General features: G+C 36.3%; 1 protein-coding gene across 6 annotated transcripts in view; it reads right to left on the bottom strand.

Annotated features, from left to right (window-relative positions):
• Positions 1-23,957, bottom strand: part of TTLL7 (tubulin tyrosine ligase like 7) — a 139,348-nt gene that overhangs the window by 55,032 nt on the left and 60,359 nt on the right. For all 6 annotated transcript variants that reach the window (XM_060624331.3, XM_060624333.3, XM_060624325.3 and 3 more), the window contains exons 7-13: positions 23,121-23,337; positions 17,912-18,076; positions 12,371-12,529; positions 7,145-7,239; positions 4,772-4,919; positions 4,613-4,686; positions 3,460-3,595 (exon numbers count right to left, since the gene is read on the bottom strand). In XM_060624331.3, coding sequence (XP_060480314.1) covers positions 3,460-3,595; positions 4,613-4,686; positions 4,772-4,919; positions 7,145-7,239; positions 12,371-12,529; positions 17,912-18,076; positions 23,121-23,337 — 994 coding nt within the window. The remainder of the gene's footprint in view (positions 1-3,459; positions 3,596-4,612; positions 4,687-4,771; positions 4,920-7,144; positions 7,240-12,370; positions 12,530-17,911; positions 18,077-23,120; positions 23,338-23,957) is intronic.

Genomic DNA, 23,957 nt, shown 5'->3' with positions numbered 1-23,957 from the left:
AAGACAGATAACCCTTGTTAGAGGCATGGATCTGCATGAAGAAATGAAGAATACAAGAAAGGGTATAAATGTGAATAAATAGGAAAAGCTAGTTAGAAAACTATTAAAGACCACTAATTGCTTAGACAACACTAACAACAACGTATTTTGAGGTTTATAACATATGTAAAAGTAAAATAGATGTTAACAGCACAAAGTCAGAGGGAGTCACTAAATGAAATGAAATTGTTATGGTCCTTAATTCAAGGTTGATTATTATAATGAAAGGATGTATGTTGTAATTTCTTTTATAAACATTATGCTAAAAATATAACAAAAAGCCAAAAGAGAAGACAAAATAACATAACAAAAAATAATTGATTTTTCCAAAAGAATAAAGGGAACATCAAAGGAATAATGAACAGATGGGATACAGAACAAAGGTAAGAGAGAAAACAACCCCAACTATTCCAGTAAATGTGTGAAATGATCAAGACACAGATAGTGTCAGACTGAATTTTAAAGCAAATATGACCCAACTACATGCTATTTACCAGAGACATCTTAAATATAAGAACACAGATAGGTTGATAAATAGATGGAAAAGATATGTCATTCCAACAGTAACCATAAGAAAGAAACTAGTGCAGCTACATTAGTCACAGAAAGTAAATTTTAAGACACAGAATATGGCAAGAGAAAGATGAGCACTTTATAACAAAGAAATTTTAAAAAATGAATTAGAGAAACACCTTCGTAACTTCAAAGTATATGAACCAAAAATTGACAACACGAAATCCACAATCACGGTTGGAAGTTTTAACAATCTCTCAGTAACTGCTAGAACAAGTAGGCCAAAAAAATTAGGAAAGATATAGAATATCTGAACAATGCTAATAGCCAAATTTACTTAAATGACATGTATAAAACTCTATAGCCAATACCTGTAGCAGCACATTATTTTCAAGTACACTTGGAACATTCACTAAAATAAGTAGTCTATGAGTTAAAGCAAGTATCAATTCATTTTATAATATTGAAATCAGAATGTTTTCTTACACTAATGAAATCAACTAGAAATTTTTAACAAAAATAAAACTAGAAATTTTTAATGTATGAAAATTAAGCAACAAACTTCCAAATATATAATATATATTCCAAATATATAAAAAATAAATATATAAATAAATAACCAAATTAAAACCAGAAATTAATTTGAGGTGGCTGTTAATAAAAATACAATATTAAAAAGTTACTAGATATAAGGACAACATACAAAAATAATCATATGTTTACATCTTGGAAGCAAATTTAAAAATGAAAAAAATTGAAAACTGTATTATTGACAATAGTAGCAAAAACATCAAATACTTAAGAATAAATTTAATTAGGGGCAACTGGATGACTCAGTTGGTTAAGCGTCTGACCCTTGATTTCAGCTCGGTCTTGATCTCAAGGTTTGTGACATCAAGCCCCATGTCAGGTTCTGCACTGACAGCATAGAGCCTGCTTTGGATTCTCTCTCTCCCTCTCTCTCTGCCCCTCCCTTGTTCACACACTCTTTCTCTCTCAAACTAAACATTTAAAAAAAAATTTAGTTCAGCATGTGCAAAAATTGTACACCAAAAGTTATAAGCACAGATGAGTAATTAAAGACGCAAGTAAATGGAGAAATATACCATATTAATGGATCAGAAGACTCAGTGATGTTAATTCCCCAGTAATTATTTTATAGATTCCTCATAGTCCCAATTAAAATCCCAGCAACCACTTTGTAATATAAAAATTAATCAAAATCTAGAATCAAGTGGATTCTAAAATTTATATGGAAGCATAAAGGACCTAGAAAAGTCAAAAGCAACAGTACTACAGATAGTATGATATTTGTATAAGAAGAGGTTCACAAATCAATGGAATAGGACAGGCAAAGTGGTGACATTTAAACTAGATTTTGAAGAATCCAAAGAATACAGGAATTTAAGATTTGAAGCCTATTTATTATGTGCCAAGTACTTTACTTAGACTACTTTAATTAACTTCAATTTTATTTTAACAACTAACCTGTCAAGTATAGTTTTAACAATACTATATTAGTGATGAGGAAACTATTGATCAAATAGTTTAGTCTAAGGTTACAAAATTAATGCATGGGCAACTAGAATTTGAATGTAGGTCTATCTGGCTCCAAAATCCCTAGGCTTTCTAGCAGAAAAAGTGGGGCTGTGGAACAGAGTAATGACAAGATGAAACAGACCCTGTGTCCACAGGAGAGACAAATAACAGTGCAGAACAGGTGAAGGAAAATGAACAAAGTCTCCCATGTCTTGATCAAGAAAAGCAAATGGGCCACAGAATATAATTCTAATGGTGGAAACATCTGCGTATGTCAAAAGAAACACTTTTAGAGGAAAAGAACATTGCAGTAGACATTATTCCTTATGCTTCTGTCTTTTAGGTGTAGCCAGATTGAAAGTGGCTTTATATCCTTCTGTCGCAGAATTTGAGTGAAAAGCCCATGGCAAAATCTATCTATAATAAACTTTATCATGACTTTTGAATCACTCAATATAACAGTGTATCCAAGCAATGGAGGTTATCACTGTAATGAAATGACAGTAATATAAAGTACTAACAGTTTTAATAGTTCCACATAAACTTACTTATCCAATGGGACATTAGCAAGCACAGTGCAAGCAGTGGCTTGATTAGCACTTGCACACTGGGTTTATCCTCTTGAAATGTTTCCTTTTAGAACTCCAAGCTACCATATTATGGGATCTGGGTACCCTGCTAAGAGACCATGTAGAGAGAAAGAAACATCCAGCCAGCCCCCCAGATGTTCCACCTATCTTAACTGAGGCAGCAGACATAGGAGTGAAACCCTCCTGCATTTCCAGCCCAGGTAAGCTTCCAGATAAAAGCAACTATATGATTCACTCCAAGTAAGCCAAAACAAAGAGCCACTCAACTGACACTAGCCAAGAGTACAGAATATGAGCAAATAAATGGTTTATTATGCTACAAAAGAAAACCGATAGACATTTTGGTAAACAGATTACTCTGTGTGTATGCGTGTGTGTGTTTTAATTACTTTCCATATGCCAGATCTATGCAGTATATCAGGGAAAAATACTGTATAATGTTAGTTACAATCCAAATAACAAGAGCATCACAAACCACTAGATTAATTCAATGGATTTTTTTATTCAGTTATATATACACGCCTCTGTGAGAAGGCATGTTACAATAGATTGATATTACAATATAATATCAACATTCTCTGCTACATAATGTGTCCTGTTAGATGTCTAATTTATTAAATCACTTGGTTGGTTATGAAATGCTACCAATGGTTAAAATAGAAGGGAAATGCTTCTTAAAACTAAAATGTTTTTATATGTGGGACTAAGGTGGGTTGTTTTTAAAAACATATTGTTTGGCTTCATTCATTTTTCTCTTTATAAACATTCATTCCTTTACCTTCATCCTTTTCAAAGGATTATTCAGCTCTCGCTGGAATGAAGCTGCTCTTCCTGACAGGAAGGTCTGAAAGGCAACAGCCAACAAATTTTCATACTTTTCAAGCAGAGTTTTATCTTCAGGAGGATAAATTCGTCTACAATAAATCAGACAAACCAACTTGTTTCAAAGAAGCTATCGTAGTACAAGAGTTAAGGGCAATTACATAGATACTCTTTGACCACTTACTCTGCCAGTCATTTTACTAGGTGCTAGAAATAACGATGAACGCAGGTATAAGAAATTCACAAATTGTCATTGTTTACCTACGCAAATTAAAGTTTATCTAGAGAACGGTCCTTAAACAATGAAGCTCCCGAAGGCATAGCATAAGGGTTTTTGTGGGGAAGTGGTTGCATAAAAATTACAACTGGGCATATTGAAGGAATGCAGATCTTCATGAGGGTGAGCAGGTAATGAGCGACGATCTGGAAGTTGTACAGGTATAGTGTGGCTACTGACATACAAGAATGCCGGCATTAATCCTGAGGTTCTCTTTTGGGGTGCTGCAATTTGCCTCTCTGCCGGAGAGAACAGAGTAAAAGGTAGAATGAGAGGAATGTGTTGTCATTGTTGCTGCTGAGGATGTTAAGGCAGGAAAGAATGTTTTGCTAAGAGTGTGAGAAGCTCTGTGGCCCCAAATCCTCCTCATTCTGTTAATGGTTGGGAGGTGGGGCAGTCTTTCCAGGGACACAAGGAATTTAAAAAGGGGGGGATCCTCTTTTATCCTGTCAAAGGGTATTGTGGAAGGGTTCCAGTTCAACACAGTCCACACTCCTCTGGATCATCTCACACCTGCCTCCTTCAAACATTTTCACTATTTGCCTGGTTCCTGACACATCTAAGTTTAACCAAAGTAGAGCAATCACTCTGAACTGACAGAAGGAAAACTAGGAGACCTGAAACCTGACTTTCTCAAAATACTTCATTATAAGCAAATAAGGCCACAGGATAGTATCAGGTTTAAAAGACCTCATATAACCATCCAGGAAGCTAGCTAGCAAGAATGAAACAAACAGTGCTCAAAATAAGTCTAAAAGGCTAAAAAATGTAGAACAGTTGTTTTGACACTTTACTTCTTCCATTTTATATAAGAAAATGGAAACACAGTTACCTATAATTCCCCATATGTCGATTTTCATGTTCTTCTTTTAAGATCTGTTTTCGTACTTGAGCGAGTCTCTCTTTCTAAAAATGAAGAAATTTTACAAATAAAATCTGACCAATGAATTATGCAATTCAAATTGTGGGTATGTTGTTAAAATTTTCATACCAACTCTTCTTTCCGCCTCTCTAACTGATGTCTCTGCTGTTCCCAGTCTGAGGAACCTGGTAAGAGCCTTTTTATTGAATTTTGGCCATAAAGCCTTCTTTGAGCCTCAGCTTTTTGTTTGGCCAAGTTTCTCCTTTTATCACTGGTCCTAAAATATAAAACATAGGAATTCAAATAAGCCCTGATCTTATTCCTATGAGGAGAATTAGCAAAAGAAGAGACAACGTTGGAATATGAATCAATGTTTATTATATTCAGGGGCACCTGGGTAGCTCAGTCATTTGAGCATCCAACTCTTGATTTTGGCTCAGGTCATAATCCCAGGGTCATGGGATCAAGCCCTGCATCAGGTTCCACGCTGAGCATGGAGCCTGCTTAAGATTCTCTTTCTCTACCCCTCTGTCCCTCTCCCCTGCTTGCATTCTCTGTCTCTCCAAAATTTAAAAAAATATATATATTTTTTTTATATATACACACACACATATATATATATATTCATATACATCATATTCATCTAATCATCCATTGAATAATGGTCTCCCTGTAGTTGAGGTTCTGTACTCCCAGGGTTTGTGATAGAATACTCTGAACAATCTACATTCTTCTGGATTTTCTTGAGATTAAAAGAATAGTCTCACAAAATGAACTTTGGGGTGTATGTGGAGCCATACTGTAAGTAAAACATTGTATTAAGAAGTGCACAGATTTGAAATACAAGTCTAACACATTTATATGTCCATGGAGCACTCCATCTGGATGGAAGAAAAGGCACATGTGCAACGTAAGCTTCAGTAGCACATGCTCTAAATGCTAAGAATTATACTAAATTCTCTTCGTGGAACAAGGCAAAGAAAAATAAGGAAAATTAATTCCAACTCTCCTTTATTTTTAAGTCTAGAAATTTCTCACTGTTTGAACTGTATATATCTCACTTTTAAAAAGACCAAAACACCCATAGGTTATGTCCTAAATTGGTAACATCACTGACAATGACATACAAAAAACAAAAACAAAAACCATTAGGCCTACTTATACGATAACAGTAAATGTTAAAACCATGTATGGGCATACTACTTGTGTAAGCTAAATAAACAAAAATTTCACCTTCTACATCTCTTCTATTCATTTCTTTTAGGGTAATTGAAATATCAGTTAAATTTAGGCAAATCATTTTTTATCAAGCAAAAGAAGGGGCCATATGAAAATTTCTAAACAAATTTATGTATCAGTCTCTTCTTTCAATAATACTTTCCATATAAAGCTACTTCTCATGCAGGCATCTGCTAACTGCTTGAAAACACTTAAAATAAATAAATTGCTTGGAAGCATCCCACAACTCATTTAGAGTTCTTTAAATGACAGTGGGAATCAACTGAATTCATAAAATCCCTGGGCTCAAATAACCTCAGAGGTCCTTTAATCCAACACCCTAAACACTGTTTGAACACTTATAAAAGCAGACGTGACTCACTACTTCATTAAGCACTTCAACTAAACTTCTAACAAATTTGTTGCATAATGAGCCAAAAGCTTTCCCACAAAATAGCAATTCCAATATTTGAGATCCATGATCATGTACACTGCAACCAGCTAATAATAACACTAATCATAATATTAGTGCAGCAATCCCACTTCTGAGTATATATCCAAAGGAGTTGAAATCAGGATGCAAAGAGATGTCTGCACTCGCACATTCACTGTAGCATGATTCACGATAACCAAGACACGGAAGCAACCTAAATGTCCATCAACAGATGAATGATGAAGATGATGTAGTATACACATACAATGGAATGTTATCCGGCCTAAATAAATAAATAAATAAATAAATAGATAAATAAACAAATAAATAAATAAATAAATAGGAAATCCTGCCTATGATTTTCAATGGCAAGGTTAACCCTGTCTTAATAAACATCTCATTTCTGTTTACCCAGGCAGCATGATATAGTGGGAAGACTTCTGAACAGAAAGGTAGGAAATCCATGTGTTTGAGGGTTGTTGTTGTTGTTTACTTCTTGAATGCTGAATGACGTCTGCTTTAGTTTCTTCTTGCAAGGTGAGGAAGATAATCTAGAGATTTTCCTCAGGTAGTCTCCAATTCAACCTTATACTCTATACTGAATAATTATACCAACACTGTAATTTAACCATATTTACTATAGACTCAGAGCATGATACAGGGAGAAGGAAAAGCAGTATGTAGAGGAGAGGAAATGATATTTAAAAAGAAAACACTAAATGGGTTTGAGGAATGAATCAAGAAATTTAAAACACAAAATATGAAAAAGTTACAAGCCAAGCCCATGTACAAGTGATTGTTCCAGGCCAAATGTGCTGGAAACCTTCCAAACAATGAAGGAAAGACTTTACCTGATGTTTAGCAGTTTCAATGCATTTAGCAGCACTCCCCTTTTTACATCATAGTCTATTTTCTGATCCGTTCCAAAGCTTGGAGCTCGATTAATCTGAAATTTACAAAGGAAACAATGAGAATGGCCAAATGTTGGTAGGTTGGTAAATATTCAATTCCTATTTTTTAAATTAATGTAAGATCTCCAACCAGTAGAAAAACTCTACAATAAATCTCAAAGCTCCACATACTAGATGGCCCAGTTACCACTGTCACACCTCCCTTCTCGCCACCCTAAGTCAAGGAGTTGCAAGGAACTGACTGCTCTCATGGCCCTCTTCCCCCTGCTGCCTTAGCTCAGGATCTTCAGTCAGCCTATGTGCCCTCCCCCTCCTCCCCGCCCTTTTTCAGCCCAACACCCCATGCGCTAGGTTTTAAGTTCAGGGAAGTTAAAAGTGACTCATTCTGACATGAGATTAGAAGACCAGTATTAACAATAATAATGATGATGTAACAAAAAAGATATGCATGTTACCAATATAGCAATACTCATGCATTTATTTAGCATACAGAAACTATCAGTACCCTCTTTTCACTACTTCAGATCTTCTGGATGAATTCGTCTATTGCTGTCTAAAAAATAAACTATTTTTTTTCTACCTGGATCAAACAATAATTTATCATTTTTCATTTCCAAAAACTGCATAACTCAGAAGATACCATTAAAGGTAGTTGCAGACTAATCTCTATGAGTTTCTCTAACTATATAAGGATTCTGGGCATAAGTGAGTTATTTGTGAGTGTTCTTTCCAACATCATTTCCAGGATTTCATTAAGATAAAAAATAAAGAGAGGCCGGGGTGACTCAGTCAGTCAAGCGTCCGACTTTGGCTCAGGTCATGATCTCACAGCTCATGAGTTCAAGCTCCGTGTTGGGTTCTGTGCAGACGGCTCAGAACCTGGAGCCTGCTTCTGATTCTTTGTCTCCCTGTCTCTCTCTGCTCCTCTTCTGCTCATGCTCTTTCTCTCTCTCAAAAATAAATAAACATCTAAAAAAAAAAAAGATGAAAAATAAGAAGTAACAGTAACTGTATGTACCCTGAAACCCATTATACAATATGCTACCACCCCAAGAGCTGGAGCTCCTGTCTTTGTCTTTGCTGCTATTGGGTTTGTTGTTGCTGTTGTTATGAAAATGTAACTGGAATAGCAAGTGTTTAAGAAAATTACTTAATTAACTCGGTTGGTTAGAATGCGCTGAGTTCTAAACTACAGCTCAGCTTTCATGACCACCACCTAACACCACAGACGATCTAAAAAAATATGCTACTAGTCCTGAAAGAGGATTGTCTTTTACAAATCCATTCCATAAGAGACAAAAAACTTGATAGTATGCATTTCACAACTCTGGCAATTGTAGGAAGTATAACTATAAGTATATAAAGAGAAGCTAAACAAAGAACAGAAAAATCACCTGTAATCCCACCACCTAGCATACTGTCATCTATTTGATAGTGTATTGCTCACCATTTGATAAAGTGTAAGTATCTGCCATGCATGCATATTTATAATTTTCACTTTACTTTCTATATACATGCCTATACTAACAATACTATTTTATAGTCCAAGTTTTTCCCTTATCACTATATCATGAAAATCTTTCATGCCATCATTTTGATGCATGGTATTCCATTTATAGAGATATGCCTAACTACATTATGCCTTTGCTGATTTTTGATTTAGAAGGTGACGGACATATTTCTGCCTATGCGATGTGGTCCCAAGGAGAAAGGAATAGCTTAGTAACTACAAGAACCTCCATTTATTCCAGGCAAATTTAAGAAAGGGAGTCTACTGGGGCACCTGGGTGGCTTAGTCGGTCAAGCGTCCGACTTCGGCTCAGGTCATGATCTTTCAGTTCGTGGGTTTGTGCCCCATGTCAGGCTCTGTGCTGACAGCTCGGAGCCTGGAGTTTGCTTTGGATTCTAGGTCTCCCGCTCTCTCTGCCCTTCCCCCACTTGCGCTCGGTCTCTCTCTCTCAAAAATAAATAAAATATTTAAAAAAAAAAATTTTTTAAAGAAAAGAAGTTTATTAATCCACGACTTCAAAACTCTTTAAGTATTTCCTCTTACAAGTGCAAAGAAAGGGCAATGTATTTTATGTGAAAAAAACAAGTTAACCATTCCATACTGATTCAAATCTCTGGAATTTGTAATACAATTAATGATAGTTCAGCTGCTACCTGTAACAGGATTATAAAATAAACCAGACATTTAGGAAACAATGATTAAGTGGTTCACTGAAATGTAATCTATCTTTATAGAATTCCTTGGGTGTTCCATTCCAAAACTGCCATCTGGAACTCTGGCAGACATACCCCTCCTCCAGGATGGTTGTGACCTCAGGTCCTCTCTTACCTATGTCAGAATCTTCCCTCTACTACCATAAAAAAGAAATTGGTCTACGGACAAATGTACTCACACAAGATCAAGTAATACATGAAAAGGTAGAAAAACTTTTTGCAATTAACATTTTGGATTTCTCAAAAGTTTTATGAGAAAGGTAAAGTAAAAACTAAAGACAGATGAAACTCTGAAAATTAGGGTTTCATTCAGTCAAAATTCTACTCTGTGATGTTGACAGCTTCTTTGGCTCTCATTCCTACCCCAATTCTAGAACAGACAAAACTCTGCAGATGTTAGGGTCTTAACGTTCAGCAGCTTGTAAATGCACACAAAAATGAAAACTATTAGAAAGCAGACTAAATTGATAAATACTATTTATTAACCAACCAAATGATAGTTTTACTATCAAAACAAGCACAATAATTTCATGCACATAACAAAGTATACGTAACAGATTTTGTGCTCACAGATTAATGCTATTCCCTCTGCCCAGTAACTTCTCCTCATCCCGCCCCCATCTCTCCCAACTTCCAGTCCCCACCGTACTTTCTACAGCCTTAAATACTCTGCTCAGGAGTTCCTCCTCTGCAAAGATTTTTTTTAACTGTCAAATACACACTTGTACATAGAGAGATTAATCACTCTATTGTTTGTGCTGGTATCCTGTTCCCTACTTATACCTGTAAATATTACCATAAGACACATATCTGAGTCCCCACTAAACCAGGGCAAGTATTCTGTCTTCTTTTATCTCCACCCCCTGACACAATGACTCGTTGAAATAATTCAAGGGTAATTAAAGTATTAGCAGTATATTCATACCCTGCCCAGTTTTCATACTTTTCCCTAACAATGTTTCTGTGCTTGAAAATTTCTGCAATTTTGTCACTATGAATCATTACCTGCAATTATTCCAGTTAACTAAAAGTTATCATATCCTCAGATGCACCTTCTATCTTATTCCACTTGATGGTGCCAAAAGGTTTTTAACAACATATGTTAGAACCACTACAATTGCAGCTGGGAGAAAACACAAAGAAGCAAGATCTAAATAAGATTACTTTAACTGTTTTAATACAATAAATGTTCATTATCCATAGTGATTGATTACTATAAAGTCTTTGTAATGGTTCTGACTGATCTGGAAATGATGAAGAAATGAATTGAAAATGAAAATATGCTCATGCAAACAGTGCTAGTTAGCTGTTGAGTATTGTGGAGTTTTTTAATGGTTATTCATCTGGACATGATAAAGGAGAGAACAAAGTATGAAGAAACACTAATGCCAACAATGGTGTTTTGAGCCTTTGAAAAAATATAGAATTCAACCATTCAGTCAATTCTGCTTTACCAAGCTCATACAAAGCTCCAGTTAGACAAATGCTTTTAAAAACAGGTAACTAAACTATCTATAGTCATTACTCCCTACTATACTTTGAGTGCCACTTCATGCATGTGCCTTCACTTTTTCTCCACCCTGTCAAGGATAAAAGACAAGTAGCAGGAGCATGGGGAAAATACAGTTAAGAACAAGGAAGAATAATTGCAGACAAAGTATGAAACCTAGGGAAGAAAATGTCAGGCCTAGTAAGGCGCAGAGTCAAATGCTTTCATGTTCAAGTGATGAAGGACACAAAAAGATAGCAAAATCTTATTTTCCAGGACCCAAGCAGGAACAAAATTTGAACATCTGACATCTGTATTTGATTGGAAATACAACACGCTGGAGCAGAGCAGATTGAACACACACACACACACACCCCCATTAGCCCTCTAATTGGAAAAGTGCTCCTTCCTAAAAATATATTTTGAATGTCTTGATTATCTATCACTCATTCAATTTGCTTTTGCACGTTACAGACAGAACTTCCACCTTCGAAATCATTAACAAAAAAAGAGAGATAATCAGCATAAAATGAAAGGTACTTGTTGATTATACCTTCTATAGCAATATGTTCCAAAATGTAACTAATCTAGCAAACACTGTTTAGATATGTGCTATTTTCCTGATAAAGTTTCCTAAACACAGTGTTCTGTGCCCATGCACTCTATGACTCCAGATCAAGGGTCTGAGAGGAAACTGCTGAATGGGATAGAAAACTTCTAAGTTTTCTTCTGGATGTAGTATAAGTATGACTGGAAGGAAAGGTACACAAATCTTAAGAAGAGACTATTTTTATTTCTCTTTTATATCATTTCATATTTTCCTAATATTAAGTGATCTTTTATAACAAGAGAAGAATAACGATGACTCTGACCATACCAGGGACTGGCAGCAAACCCAAAGGCGCACAGTTAACAGACTGGACATGGGGGGAGTCCCAGGCATATAATATAGCCTTCAGGGAGAAGCCATGCCAGCTGGGGTATGAGATACTGAATACTGATTAATGAACCAATCAGAGTCTCTCTCTTCTTGGAGAGTTTGAATAGGAAACCAATGAAGACAAGGAGGCCATGGTCCTCAAGCCCAGGCACCCACACAGAGGAAAGACAACATCCAGAGGTCATGGAGTAATGAAGTAATGAAGGATGTGAGACTGAGGAAATAGTGGAGAAAGGAGATAAATCAGTAGAAGCAGATCCACACATACATTCAAAATTCCTGGCCCAGAAATGCACTCAAATTAACTTGGGAAAAGTAATATCAAACACATATTGGTCCGTTCTTGGAACTGTTCTATTCTCTGAATTTTTGTTCTCTTCCTCCCACATGTTCCATTCAGGCCTCTTTCTGCTCGGTTAATGAGACAACTGTGCCAACTACTCATTTAAAAAACATTTGTTTTAATGCACAAGAACAGTAGTAACTTCTCTTTCTTCTTATAGAAATGCCTTACCTCCAGAAGCCATGGCTTTAGTTTTCTGTCCAACAAAATATCAAATCCCAGAACTTCAAAACAGACGCTTTCACTTCCTGGAGGCTGACCGGGTCTGCACATTCGATATGCATGCAGGACATGAGGTTCTGCTACAATCAAAGTCTTTACAACCAATTCCTGCAAATAGAGTGTTTAAAAAAAAAAATGTGAAAATGCCTTACTTTTTTGTATCTTATTTACATATGTGGAAATAAGGCCTAAACTTGCAGAGCAGCACACTGGCCAAGTTCACAAAGCTCTATGACATGTGGCCCCTGCCGCTACTCTGATTCCATTTCATGCAACTCTTGTTCTACTCATTACACTCCAGCCACGCTTGCCTGCTTAGGCTCTCTGACAGTAACTGTTCCCTCTTTCTGGAACACTCTTCCCAATATTCCCATGTCTGGCTCCTTGATATTCAGAAAGGCCTTCCCTGACCCTGGAGTCAAAAGTAGTCATGGCTATCCCTTACTGTACCATCTCACACAGCATAGAATCAGCTGATATTTTTCTTTTTTAATTACAGCCATGTCCTTGTGCCTACACTAGTGCCTGCCATTTAGTAGATGCTCAAAAATATTTGTGAACAATTAAGTAAAATAAAAGTAAAATAAAAATAAAATATAAAAAGATATGGGCCGCCTGGGTGGCTCAGTTGAGCATCCAACTCTTGATTTCAGCTCAGGTCATGATCTCATGGTCTTGAGTTGGAGCCCCATATTGGGCTCTGCACCGAGCATGGAGCCTGCTTAAGATTCTCTCCCTCTCTCCCTCTGCTCCTTCCCTACTCATGCTGTCTATCTCTCTCTCAAGAAAAACAAAAACAAAAATCAAGTTGACAAATGTGGTTTCTATCTGGTAAATAAATAAGGGTAGGAGCACATGCTAGACTTCTCAGAAACCATACGGGAGGGTTTAGGAGTGGCAGGGAAGAAAAGTTACAGCGAGGGTCAACTACTTCACAAACAACATTATAGAGCCTCCACTGAGACAATGGGTGAAAGGATGGGACAGAATCTAGGAGAGGTGGGCTTCTTTGTGTGGTGATGCTTTTGCAGTTCATAAGGTTTACTGGAGATAAGAGGACACACAATACTACTAGAATGAGTTACTAATGCTAATAAAACAAAAGGTTGGTTTACTGAAGTTTAAGAACAAACTATGGATTGTGGAAAAGTGGTTTTGCTGGGTTTTTTTGCCTTAGAATATATTGTCTTTTTAAGTCCCTCTCTACAGGCATAGGCAATATAACATGGCAGTTAAGAACTTGGCTCTAACATCAGACTTTCTGGGTTTATTCCTGGCTTTGCTCCTTGCTAGTGTACAAACTCAGTTATGTTGCTTAAGCTTTCTGAATCTCACTTTCCCAAAGGCAAAGGGGAAATAGGAATAATACCTACTGCAAAAGACTGAAGTAAGTGCAAAATGAGACTCCATGTAAAACTCTTGGCATAGTGCCTAGAACAGAGCAAACCTTCAGTAAGTGTTAACTACTACTATTGTTATAATTATTCTGCCATTCCTCACTCCACTTCGTATTTCAGGTCAGAAACAAACATTCCATTACCTGGTGGGAGCAATATTCATTATACTGGAGAAAAAATGGGGACAGATTAATCTTGCTGTTATCCAGAATCCCAACCCAGATCATACTTGGGGTAAGTATCAGAGATGTTATGAGAGGTTATTCTCGGAAAAATTTTACTCAAAGTAAAAAATTGAACACCAAAAACACTAAAGTATATAAAGATAAAAGACAAAAAAAAATCACTTAATATAAATCTTTGGATGTATTAGTGAAGATACTGGAAAATAGGGGAAAAAAAAGTTAAAGCCTTGACTAATCAATGTCTGCATGAAACAACTCAGATGGGGGGGAGACTGAATATTAATTGACCCTGAAGAATTACAAATCTGTGCTTTTTCTGCATAAAACACCACATTTTTAGGAATGCAAAGGTAAGACTACAGGTGTATGTGAAAATCAAGAGTGATATAACGAAACACAAATCAAACTCCACTAATGTTTTTTTGAGAATTTCCAACATACTGTCATTGCTCTGAAATATGATTTGTAGGTCTGTATCTACAGTGTATAAAAAGAATTGAGAGAACGGGGTTTATGAGTAACCTCCATGGCTTGATTTTCTATTGATTTCTCACTCATCCTTTATTTTTAAAATATTTTTTTAATGTTTATTTATTTTTGAGACAGAGAGAGACGAGCATGAATGGGGGAGGGGCAGAGAGAGAGGGAGACACAGAATCCGAAGCAGCTCCAGGCTCTGAGCTGTCAGCACAGAGCCCGATGCAGGCTCGAACTCACAGACCACGAGACCATGACCCGAGCCGGAGTCGGAAGCTCAACCAACTGAGCCACCCAGGAGCCCCGATTTCTCACTCATTCTTGACCAGCACAAAAGCACACATCTCTGTGCTACACAGGAGGTACTGAACGTCAGTTTTCATATATAGACAGTTACTTTTTAGAGAAATTGCTGCCCAAAAAAGAGGTCATTGAAAAAAAAGTCCAAAGTTAAATTCATGAAATTTGTAAACTACGACACAAAGATACAAACTTACTGATTGACTGCCTTCTCTATCTCCTTTTTTTTAATAATATATTTATTATTTCATTAACTCATCTTAAACAGATATCTTTATATACAATTCTTAATAAAGGTAAACATAATTAAAAGATATACACTTGAAGGTTGCCTGGGTGGCTCAGTAGGCTAAGCGTCTGACTTCAGCTCAGGTCATGATCTCGCAGTTTGTGAGTTCAAGCCCCACGTCGGGCTCACAGGCCTGTGCTGACAGCTCAGAGCCTGGAGCCTGCTTCAGATTCTGTGTCTCCCTCTCTCTCTGCCCCCCCCCCCACTCACACTCTGTCTCTCTCTCTCTCTCAAAAATAAAGATTAAAAAAAATTTTTTTAAAGATACATACTTGGAAAAGTTAGTAATTTACTAATATTAACTAATTGCTTATTTGTAGATTGTTATTACACATTATAACTAATGTAAGCAAGAATGATGCAGAATTTACCCCTTTATAGAAGACACCACAAATGTGTCAGAGCTTAGTAGGCACACACTGGCCATGTTCAAGTTATATATGAATGTTATATTTTAGGCTCTCCCAGAAAGGTCCATTTCCATACCCTCTTGTTAATATTAGTCTCACTTCTATACCTTCTCCTAATTAATTATGTACAGGAAGTACCACTTAAAACCAATGGATATAAAACTAATGACACTCGTTTTTCTCTCAGATTCTTTCTACACATTCCTCACCAAGGCAGTCCAAGAAGTTCCACCTTTTCACACCCCCTTCTCCAAAGAAGTAAAACCCACATGGAAGTGACAAATTTGGTAAAAACAACAACAACAAAAAAGGAGTATCACAGGGCATATAAAACCTTCTTGGTCTCGCTGAGCTATTCATCAAATGATCCATTCATTAAATCATCCAGGTATCAACATGTATGATCTTCCATTTGTTATTCGTACAATAACAAATTTCACACCTCTGATGCATCTTGACATAATAAACCATCATTATTAAAATATTTTTTGAATTTCTGCAAAATTGGCCTTGATAGAATAAATAAGTAGATAAATAAACACAGAATGAATTGTCATCAAATTTCTTGTTTGGATGCATTTAGGCCACCAGGAAGATAGGATAGAAAGTTAACAAGTTGGTGGGCCTCCAACAAAATCCAGTTGATACACATTTTTGGTGAAGCCCCTACATTTTCAAAAAGTTTTAAATGTGGTGTCAACATTTTAACAAATCAGGAGACTTAGAGCTTCTATTGTCAAATTAGAAGAATGAACCACACTGGGCCCACAATACCATGTGGCAACAAAAGGCTGGTGCTGAGTAGTGTCCACCCCCTTCAGACTTCTCATACACTTCAAGTTACCATAGTTCCCCGCATACTCTATTTACTTCTATCCAGACCATTTCACTCCTTTTACTTATCTGACACCAAAGGACCTCTGGATTTACATTCTGTGGTATAGAAAATAAGGTATAAGAAATTCAACCAACAAAACAAGAAAAGGATAAGTCTAATGACGCTGATTTTTCTAATTATCTCAAGAGAACTAAATTCAACTATAAACTTTCATGTGCATTTTCCGTGATAGATTTATTTAAATTATACAGTATCCGCTCCCAAAGAAAAGCTAAATCATATTGCATAATCCTATCATATTAAGTACTTTCAAGAAACACACTCTTCTAACTTTGAATACCATTGTGATACTTCTGCTAGGATTTATAAAGGGGCAGTTTCACCCAGGTTATCTTCTCAGATCTGCTTCTTTTCCCTCTTTACCCTTATTTGCAGTGTCACCCACTGCCATGGCTTTAATTATCAATTACGCTTCAAACATGCACTTTTAACTACCTGCTTAATCTTTCTACCTGAGAAAACATTTCAAGTACAATAAATCTCTAGACCTCATTATCATAGCCTCATGAACTTTTACAAACTTAGTTCGGGTGCCAATGCCTCTTGGGAGTCCTCCTCCTATCCCTTCCCACGGAAAGTTACTATATGTGGTCTTCCTCTACATTCCCACAAAATCCAACACATGCCTCTGTTGTACGTGCTATGGTATATTTTATTAACAATTTGTATGTGGGTCTTTCCTACAAAACTCTAACATTTCTTGAGGACTGGAGCTGTATCTTCTAAATCTTCAAATTATCAGTCAGAAACAAGGTTATGGGTTCAATAAATGTTTACTGAGTGACTGAAAGAATGAATGGAATGAATAAATGAATAGAACTCTTTTCCCTCACTTGCAAAACTAAGCTCTACATCTTTTCAAAATTAATTCCTCTCTACTCTACTTCAGATAAAGCCAAACCATGCTCCCTATAACTCCTCCTTAAAACTGCAGAGGAATCTCTGAATACTTCTCCCCGATTTTGGACATTCAGTTAACCTCAATGTTTACTTCGTTGTCACCTCTTCTACTCTGAGCTGGTTCACCTCAGGCCACTCTTTTCACTTAAACTACACCCCGGTGCCCTCCTTTACCTACTCTTAGTCTTTACTCTAACCCGTCCCACACCCATCTTCAGATTTATCTTTTAAATTCAGGGTCTTTGGCCTTATTTCTCTTCTCCCTTAAAATCTGGAAAGATTGAATCCTTACTGCCTACCAAGTTAACCATTGATTTTCAGACCTAAAATTTTGCCTCCACATATCTTTTCAGCCATAAATCCCCACAAAATTCCCACAAATACCATATGTGCTGACCTGGGCCACTTTTCCCTATTCCCCTACATCTATGCTTCTGCTTATACCTAGTACCCCTTTCTCCCATCCCTAGCAGAAGAAACACTGCTCATCAAGGTCTGTCATAATTCCTACCTCCTTCATGACAATACTTCATTTGTCCAACCTAATGTAATCTGTTCTTTATTTAAAATGCTGATGATCCTTTAAATTAATCTGAGGAAAGACACTTATAATTGTGAAATGGTATAATCTTACTGAAATATCACTCCAAAACTTAGCAACATCATGTTGATTTGCTTGTAGGAATTCTGTAAACCACTTGATGGAACGTTTGCTGCCTTTGTTTTCAGTCTCATCCCTTTCAAAACGCTCATTGTGCTTGTTCACAGAGTAGTTTGTTAGATGCATGTATAACTGCGTCTGTAACAAGTAAGAACCAAAGTTATCACCTATGAGACTCTAGAACTGTGAGGTTTCACAGAACATAAAGCATCCAAAGATGAAAGACATTTTTAAAATTTAAAACATACAAATTGACAATTTCACTATGACTTAGGTTTCAAATTAAGCGAAACGGCAAATTTCCAATAAAAGGATTACAAATATAGTCATCTACAAAGTTACTTTATATATTATTCAAAATGTATCTACCATAAAAAGTATTGGCTTAGTTGGCTATGTGTCTGACTCTTGATCTCGGCTCAGGTCATGATCTCATGGTTCATCAGATTGAGCCCATATTGGGCTCTGCTCAGCGCAGAGCCTGCTTGGGATTCTCTCTCTCCCTCTCTGTCTGCCCCTTCCCCACTTGGACACTCTCTCTCTCTCTCAAAATAAATAAATAAGCATTTTTTAAAGTATTAAAATAATACGAATATACAAAGTAATTACATGAAAGCATGAAATTCTACATTGCTAAGCAGGAAAAATGCTATTTGTTTTCATATTTATTTTTTTTTTTTAATTTTTTTAACGTTTATTTATTTTTGAGACAGAGAGAGACAGAGCATGAATGGGGGAGGGTGAGAAAGAGGGAGACACAGAATCTGAAACAGGCTCCAGGCTCTGAGCTGTCAGCACACAGCCTGACGCGGGGCTCGAACTCACGGACTGCGAGATCATGACCTGAGCCGAAGTCAGCCACTCAACCAACTGAGCCACCCAGGCGCCCTAGTTTTCATATTTATTTTTAACATCTTTAGTCACTTACAGTTTTCACCCAAATTTGTTTGGGGAAGGGCATTTTCTGACAGAGCATTCTATATCTTTTAAAAGAAAAAAAAAAAAAAAAGTTCAAGTAAGTAGCATAAACCAAAAGGCAGGACTACCAAACACAACCTCTGCCCTCCCATGCTGACCAGGAGGCCACTTGAACTCATTCGCAAGACAGAGTGCACTTACAGCCAGCAAACAGAGGCACCACACAATGCTGTACAGAGTCCAAATGATTAACAGTATAAATTTATAGTGCTCTTTATTGGAGCTGCCGTGCCTTGGTCTCTTTATAGTCTTACATTTGTTGATACTGTTATCCTCAAATAAACCGGAAAAGTAATCCAAAATTTAAAACCTCTTGTAACTGTCAACTAAGACACATCTAATGGTTCCCTACCAATCTATCATAGACATTCATCAAATCTATAAATTCTGCCCTCATGATCCTATTCTCAGAAATTACTTTAAATAGCAGGGTGCTTCACAATGAACAAATACTTCATGTACATGGCTATTATTTAGGCTTGTTAATAGCAAAGTATATTTGCATCATATTTTATTTCCATTGCAGTTACTTCCATCTACAGTATTCACATCTTCGATGCAAATGTGCAGAACTTATCATCTCAGCTACATGCTGTTTACTGACCCATGCGCCATTGCTAATTAAGAATTTATTTTTTCATCATTAAACAATATTTAAGGAGTGCCTACTTACTATCTCCAAGAACTTGTACTGGGCACTGAGGATACAAAGATGAACAAGACAGACACAGTCTCTGCCCTAATGAAACTTGGAAAAAGCTTTAAACTAAGTGATATTTGAAAGAAAGAGCATAAATCTTACACTTGTCTAATTTTAACTGCTTGATTTGAAGAAAAAGGAAATTAATCAAACTACAGCATTTCCTAGTTTCCAAAATAGAAATCACTTCTAAACTTAAAAAAATTGGAAAATAATTTTTGAGGGGGTTCTCTATTTGGCAAGAATTTTTTTAAGATAAATAATATTAGCAGTAATAAAAACTCTAGCTATCCTAATGAAAAAAGTGAGTAAGAAATGGAACTGTGCATTTTTCTTAAAACAGTCGCTTTGTAAGTAGGATTAGAAATTCCAATTTCACATCTACCTTGACAAAAATCCCCTTCTAAGCATTTTATTGCCAGTTGGACATTAGCCATAAGCAGTGAAAACAGCTATAAATCAAATAGCAACCTGCAAGGTATGAATAGGATATAAATATTCTCCACCCTATTTTTTAGCATATAGGCCCAATACAATGAATTGGGATGCACAAAACTTTTCAAGAACCTGCCAACTGCTACTGGTAGCAAAAAATAAATGTTTACTATATTTCAATGTTTGAAATTCTGTCTTATGATCTCCTTATATGTAGTTTACCCATATTTAATTCTTATAAACACACACAGCTCTTTATAAAATATATGCTCACTATTTTAAAAATTGGAAATAGGAAAAAGAAACAAACATGCAGCATTATGCCATCCAAAAACCACCAATGAGAGCATTTTGGTTTATTTTTTCCAGCATTTTTTCTTAAGCTTACCTTTTACATAACTGTGATCTCACTTTAGATAAAATTTTGTACTTCTTTTTTTTTTTTTTTTTACTTTTTCATATCTTAATCTAGGAACTTGATCGTGAAGTCGAAAAAAGTGAACTTTTGAATTTTAAAGATATGTAAGGAACATTGACATTTATCTAGGAGATCATTCTTCGTACATGTGACCCAGAGCCACAGAGTACATGATTCAAAAGCACTTGGCAAAGTGAGATACATTTGCTGACTCATGGTCTTTCCTTATGATTTCCTAACTCAGCGTACTTAAGTAAATCATATACATATAATTTAAAGTATTAGAATAAATCACTTTGTCACCTAAATGAGCTTCCATATCTCACCCTTTCCTATGTCTTCCCTTACTCTTTTCTCTTAAAACATGACTACCTGCCTCACATGTATTATAACCCATTCTTCCCCACATCAATTATTTTAATTATAATCTAAGAGCTGACAAGTCTCAAATTAGGCCTATAGCTCAGTTCTCTTGTCTCAACTCCAGACCTATACTATACATCCAAATGCTTATAGCATAGATCCATTTGGAGGCCCTTGCAGGCATGTTGAACCAAACACACCAGCTTGCAAGACCTTTAATAGCCCTATATTACCTATCATGGTGAATAACACCCCATCTACCCAACTGCCCATGCCAAAAATCTTGAGTTTTTATCCTTACTTTCTCTCTCCCTTTCCTTTGTTCTACAAATCCAACCTCACAGTATATTATTATATCAATGCTATCCATGTTATCATAAATGTATCTTAGATCTATGTTCTTATTCTTTGGCTAGCCCTACTACTGTTACTTCAAATAAGGCCATCTTTTCTCTCACGTGTGGTTAGTATAAACAACAGCTTTTTCCTTACCCTCACCTCCCCCATCCATCTACACCCCCATCTCACATTCCCCACACTACAGACTAGGTGAACTTTTGAAGACAAAAATCTCATTCCTCCTTTCCTTCTTTAAAATCTTTTAATGTTCCCTTTCTTCTTAGGTTAAATCCCCAAATCCTAGACATGGCCTAAAAAGCTCTGAAAGATCTGTGCTCTAGGATCTTCATACTCATTTCTGAACACCCACCCCTTCATAGTCTGTATAGAGCAGTACTGAACATGTCTGCTTTCTCCAGATATACCGTATCTCTGGGCCATTTTTCTCTCTGGAGTTCCATCCCACCCCCCCCCCACCCCCCCCCCACCCCCGCCTGGCTGACCCTTCGTTGTTCGTATTTCACTTTACGAACTCCTTTTCTAACCTTTATCTCCAACTGGGTTAGATGCTCTTGCTATGCACTGCCATAGCACCCTCAGTTTCTTAGACCATTACACTTACCATTAGGTATTATAACTGCTTATTTTATTTTCTGCCTCCCCACTAGACTGTTGCTTTTGAGAGGTCAAGCACTGTATCTGTCTTGGTCACTGTTTTTCCAAAACCAGCACAATGCCTGGAACGCAGTAGAGTTCAAATATTACTTGGTGACTGGATATATTCACACCTTATGACCTTTAAAGACATGGTTCTTTCTTTTATCTTCCTTTCCAGTGGAAACAGTTCCCTTATTTGACAGTTCCCTTATTCTTCCTTTGCCAAGTTTATATTTCTCAGTTAATTGAACATAGCAACATTTATGATCAGTCATTATATAATTTTTAAAATATGACCACTCTTAATGCAATTAATTCTGTGTATAACATTGGAAGAGAACAATAACCAGGCCTTTGATAAAATGGGAAACGATACTTAATTACTTGTAACTTTTACTATAATTAGCAGATCCAAAAACAGGGTAGAGGTTAACTAAACTTTTAAGTATAGATAATAAATTACAGTTTACTATAAATCAAAGTTTGTTATTTGCATGAAAAATTGTCATAATGAATTACAGCTTGACCTTCATAAATTATAAACCAGTTATATGTTATGACGGCACAAAGGAAATCTTAATGGAAAAATAACTACAGAAAGTTCCATTTAATAGATTTTAAAATGCACCCAGAAACTGCCAATTTATGTCTCTACTTCACATTTGGTGAATGTAAATTTACCATCTTTTCATTTGTGCAAACAAAACTTAACAACTCTACTTTCTGATAACTTTTGCTTCCTCTGTTTCATACACTTTCTCCCACATCCTACATGTTAAACTGTACCTTTTATGTAAAGCTTTCTCAAAGCTTTCTCCATAAGGAGCTAAACACAAACTATCCCGAAACTCAACCCCATGACACTTTGTCTGTACTTCTCAATGAGATATTATTTCTACATATATCTCTAAATAAGTCATTTCTATCCAAAGTATACACATATGTGCTTTGAAATCCATTTTTATATAGGGTCACTGTATACACATGTGTATATGTCATTTCTACACAAGCCCTTTACATACACGTGTGTGCTTTGAAATCCATCCTTATGCTCACAGCACCCAGAGGGAGTGCCTTCTCCTAATTAGCCTGCTGGAGGAGACATCATTCTTTCTAATTTTCACAAAGCTGTCTATAAATTAGAAGCAGTCTTGTTTATGCACACAATTCCTGACTATAAAAACTGGGGAAAAGGGACTTGGATTCATATAATCATTATAAACAATGGGTACTTTAAAAAGTACATGTTGAACAAACGAATAAAATCATCGATTCTAGCTGGTGTCACTTACCAAATTAGACTCATTAGGTGGGATGTATTTCTCTGTCCCCATTCGCACAAGTCCATCATGGTAGAGAAATATTTTCAGTGGATCACATGATGTTACCAGAATATAAATTCGTAAATCAAACTTGTAACCTTCCATTAGGAAAGGCTTTTCAATGTATTCTTGAACAATCAAATGATCCTGAGATGGAAGTTTGTCACCATTTCTTATCAAAGAAATCCTAAGTTAAAAAAAAAAAGAATTAAAAGGATAATTTGATATGGTGTCAAGATGTTTAAAAAGCTACAGATAATACTAAAGAGAAAAATGGTAGAGTAGGGAATTCCAAAGTCTGTCCCCCTACAAAAGCAAAAACAGCCAAAAAATTGTCAGAATCAACTTTTTTTGGAACTCTGGAAACTGACCAAAAGCTTGTGACAACCAGGGAACACTTAAACAAAAAAACAGCTGAATCTATGTAAAACAGCTTTGTGGCATTTTAACTCACTCTGGTCCCATCTCTCAACCTCGGCTCAGCAGTGGCCTTGAAGAATAATTCATGTTCCTAGTACAAGTACTGGTTCTAGACTGCAGAATAGACTTTATTCTTGTGGTAGTTTTTTGTTTGTTTTGCTTGTTTGTTTGTTTTTCACCTGTGTGGTCATATCCTGAAGGAACTCAAACTTGATTATATTTTGTCTAAACGGGAACTCTCCCAGTGTTGAGGCAGCTACATGGAGGTGGGGGGAGGGAATGCATTATTGAAAACCTTTAAAGACAAATGCATTATAGTTCCTGCTGCCTATGGCAACCAATAAAGGTTGGGGAAACCAATATACTAACTAAAAAGATTGGGAAGAA

This window comes from Panthera onca, chromosome C1 (assembly GCF_046562875.1).
Source record: "Panthera onca isolate mPanOnc1 chromosome C1, mPanOnc1 haplotype 2, whole genome shotgun sequence".
NCBI lineage: Eukaryota > Metazoa > Chordata > Mammalia > Carnivora > Felidae > Panthera > Panthera onca.
The sequence above is the reverse complement of the archived record's forward strand: the minus strand, read 5'-3'. Positions and strand labels throughout refer to the sequence as shown.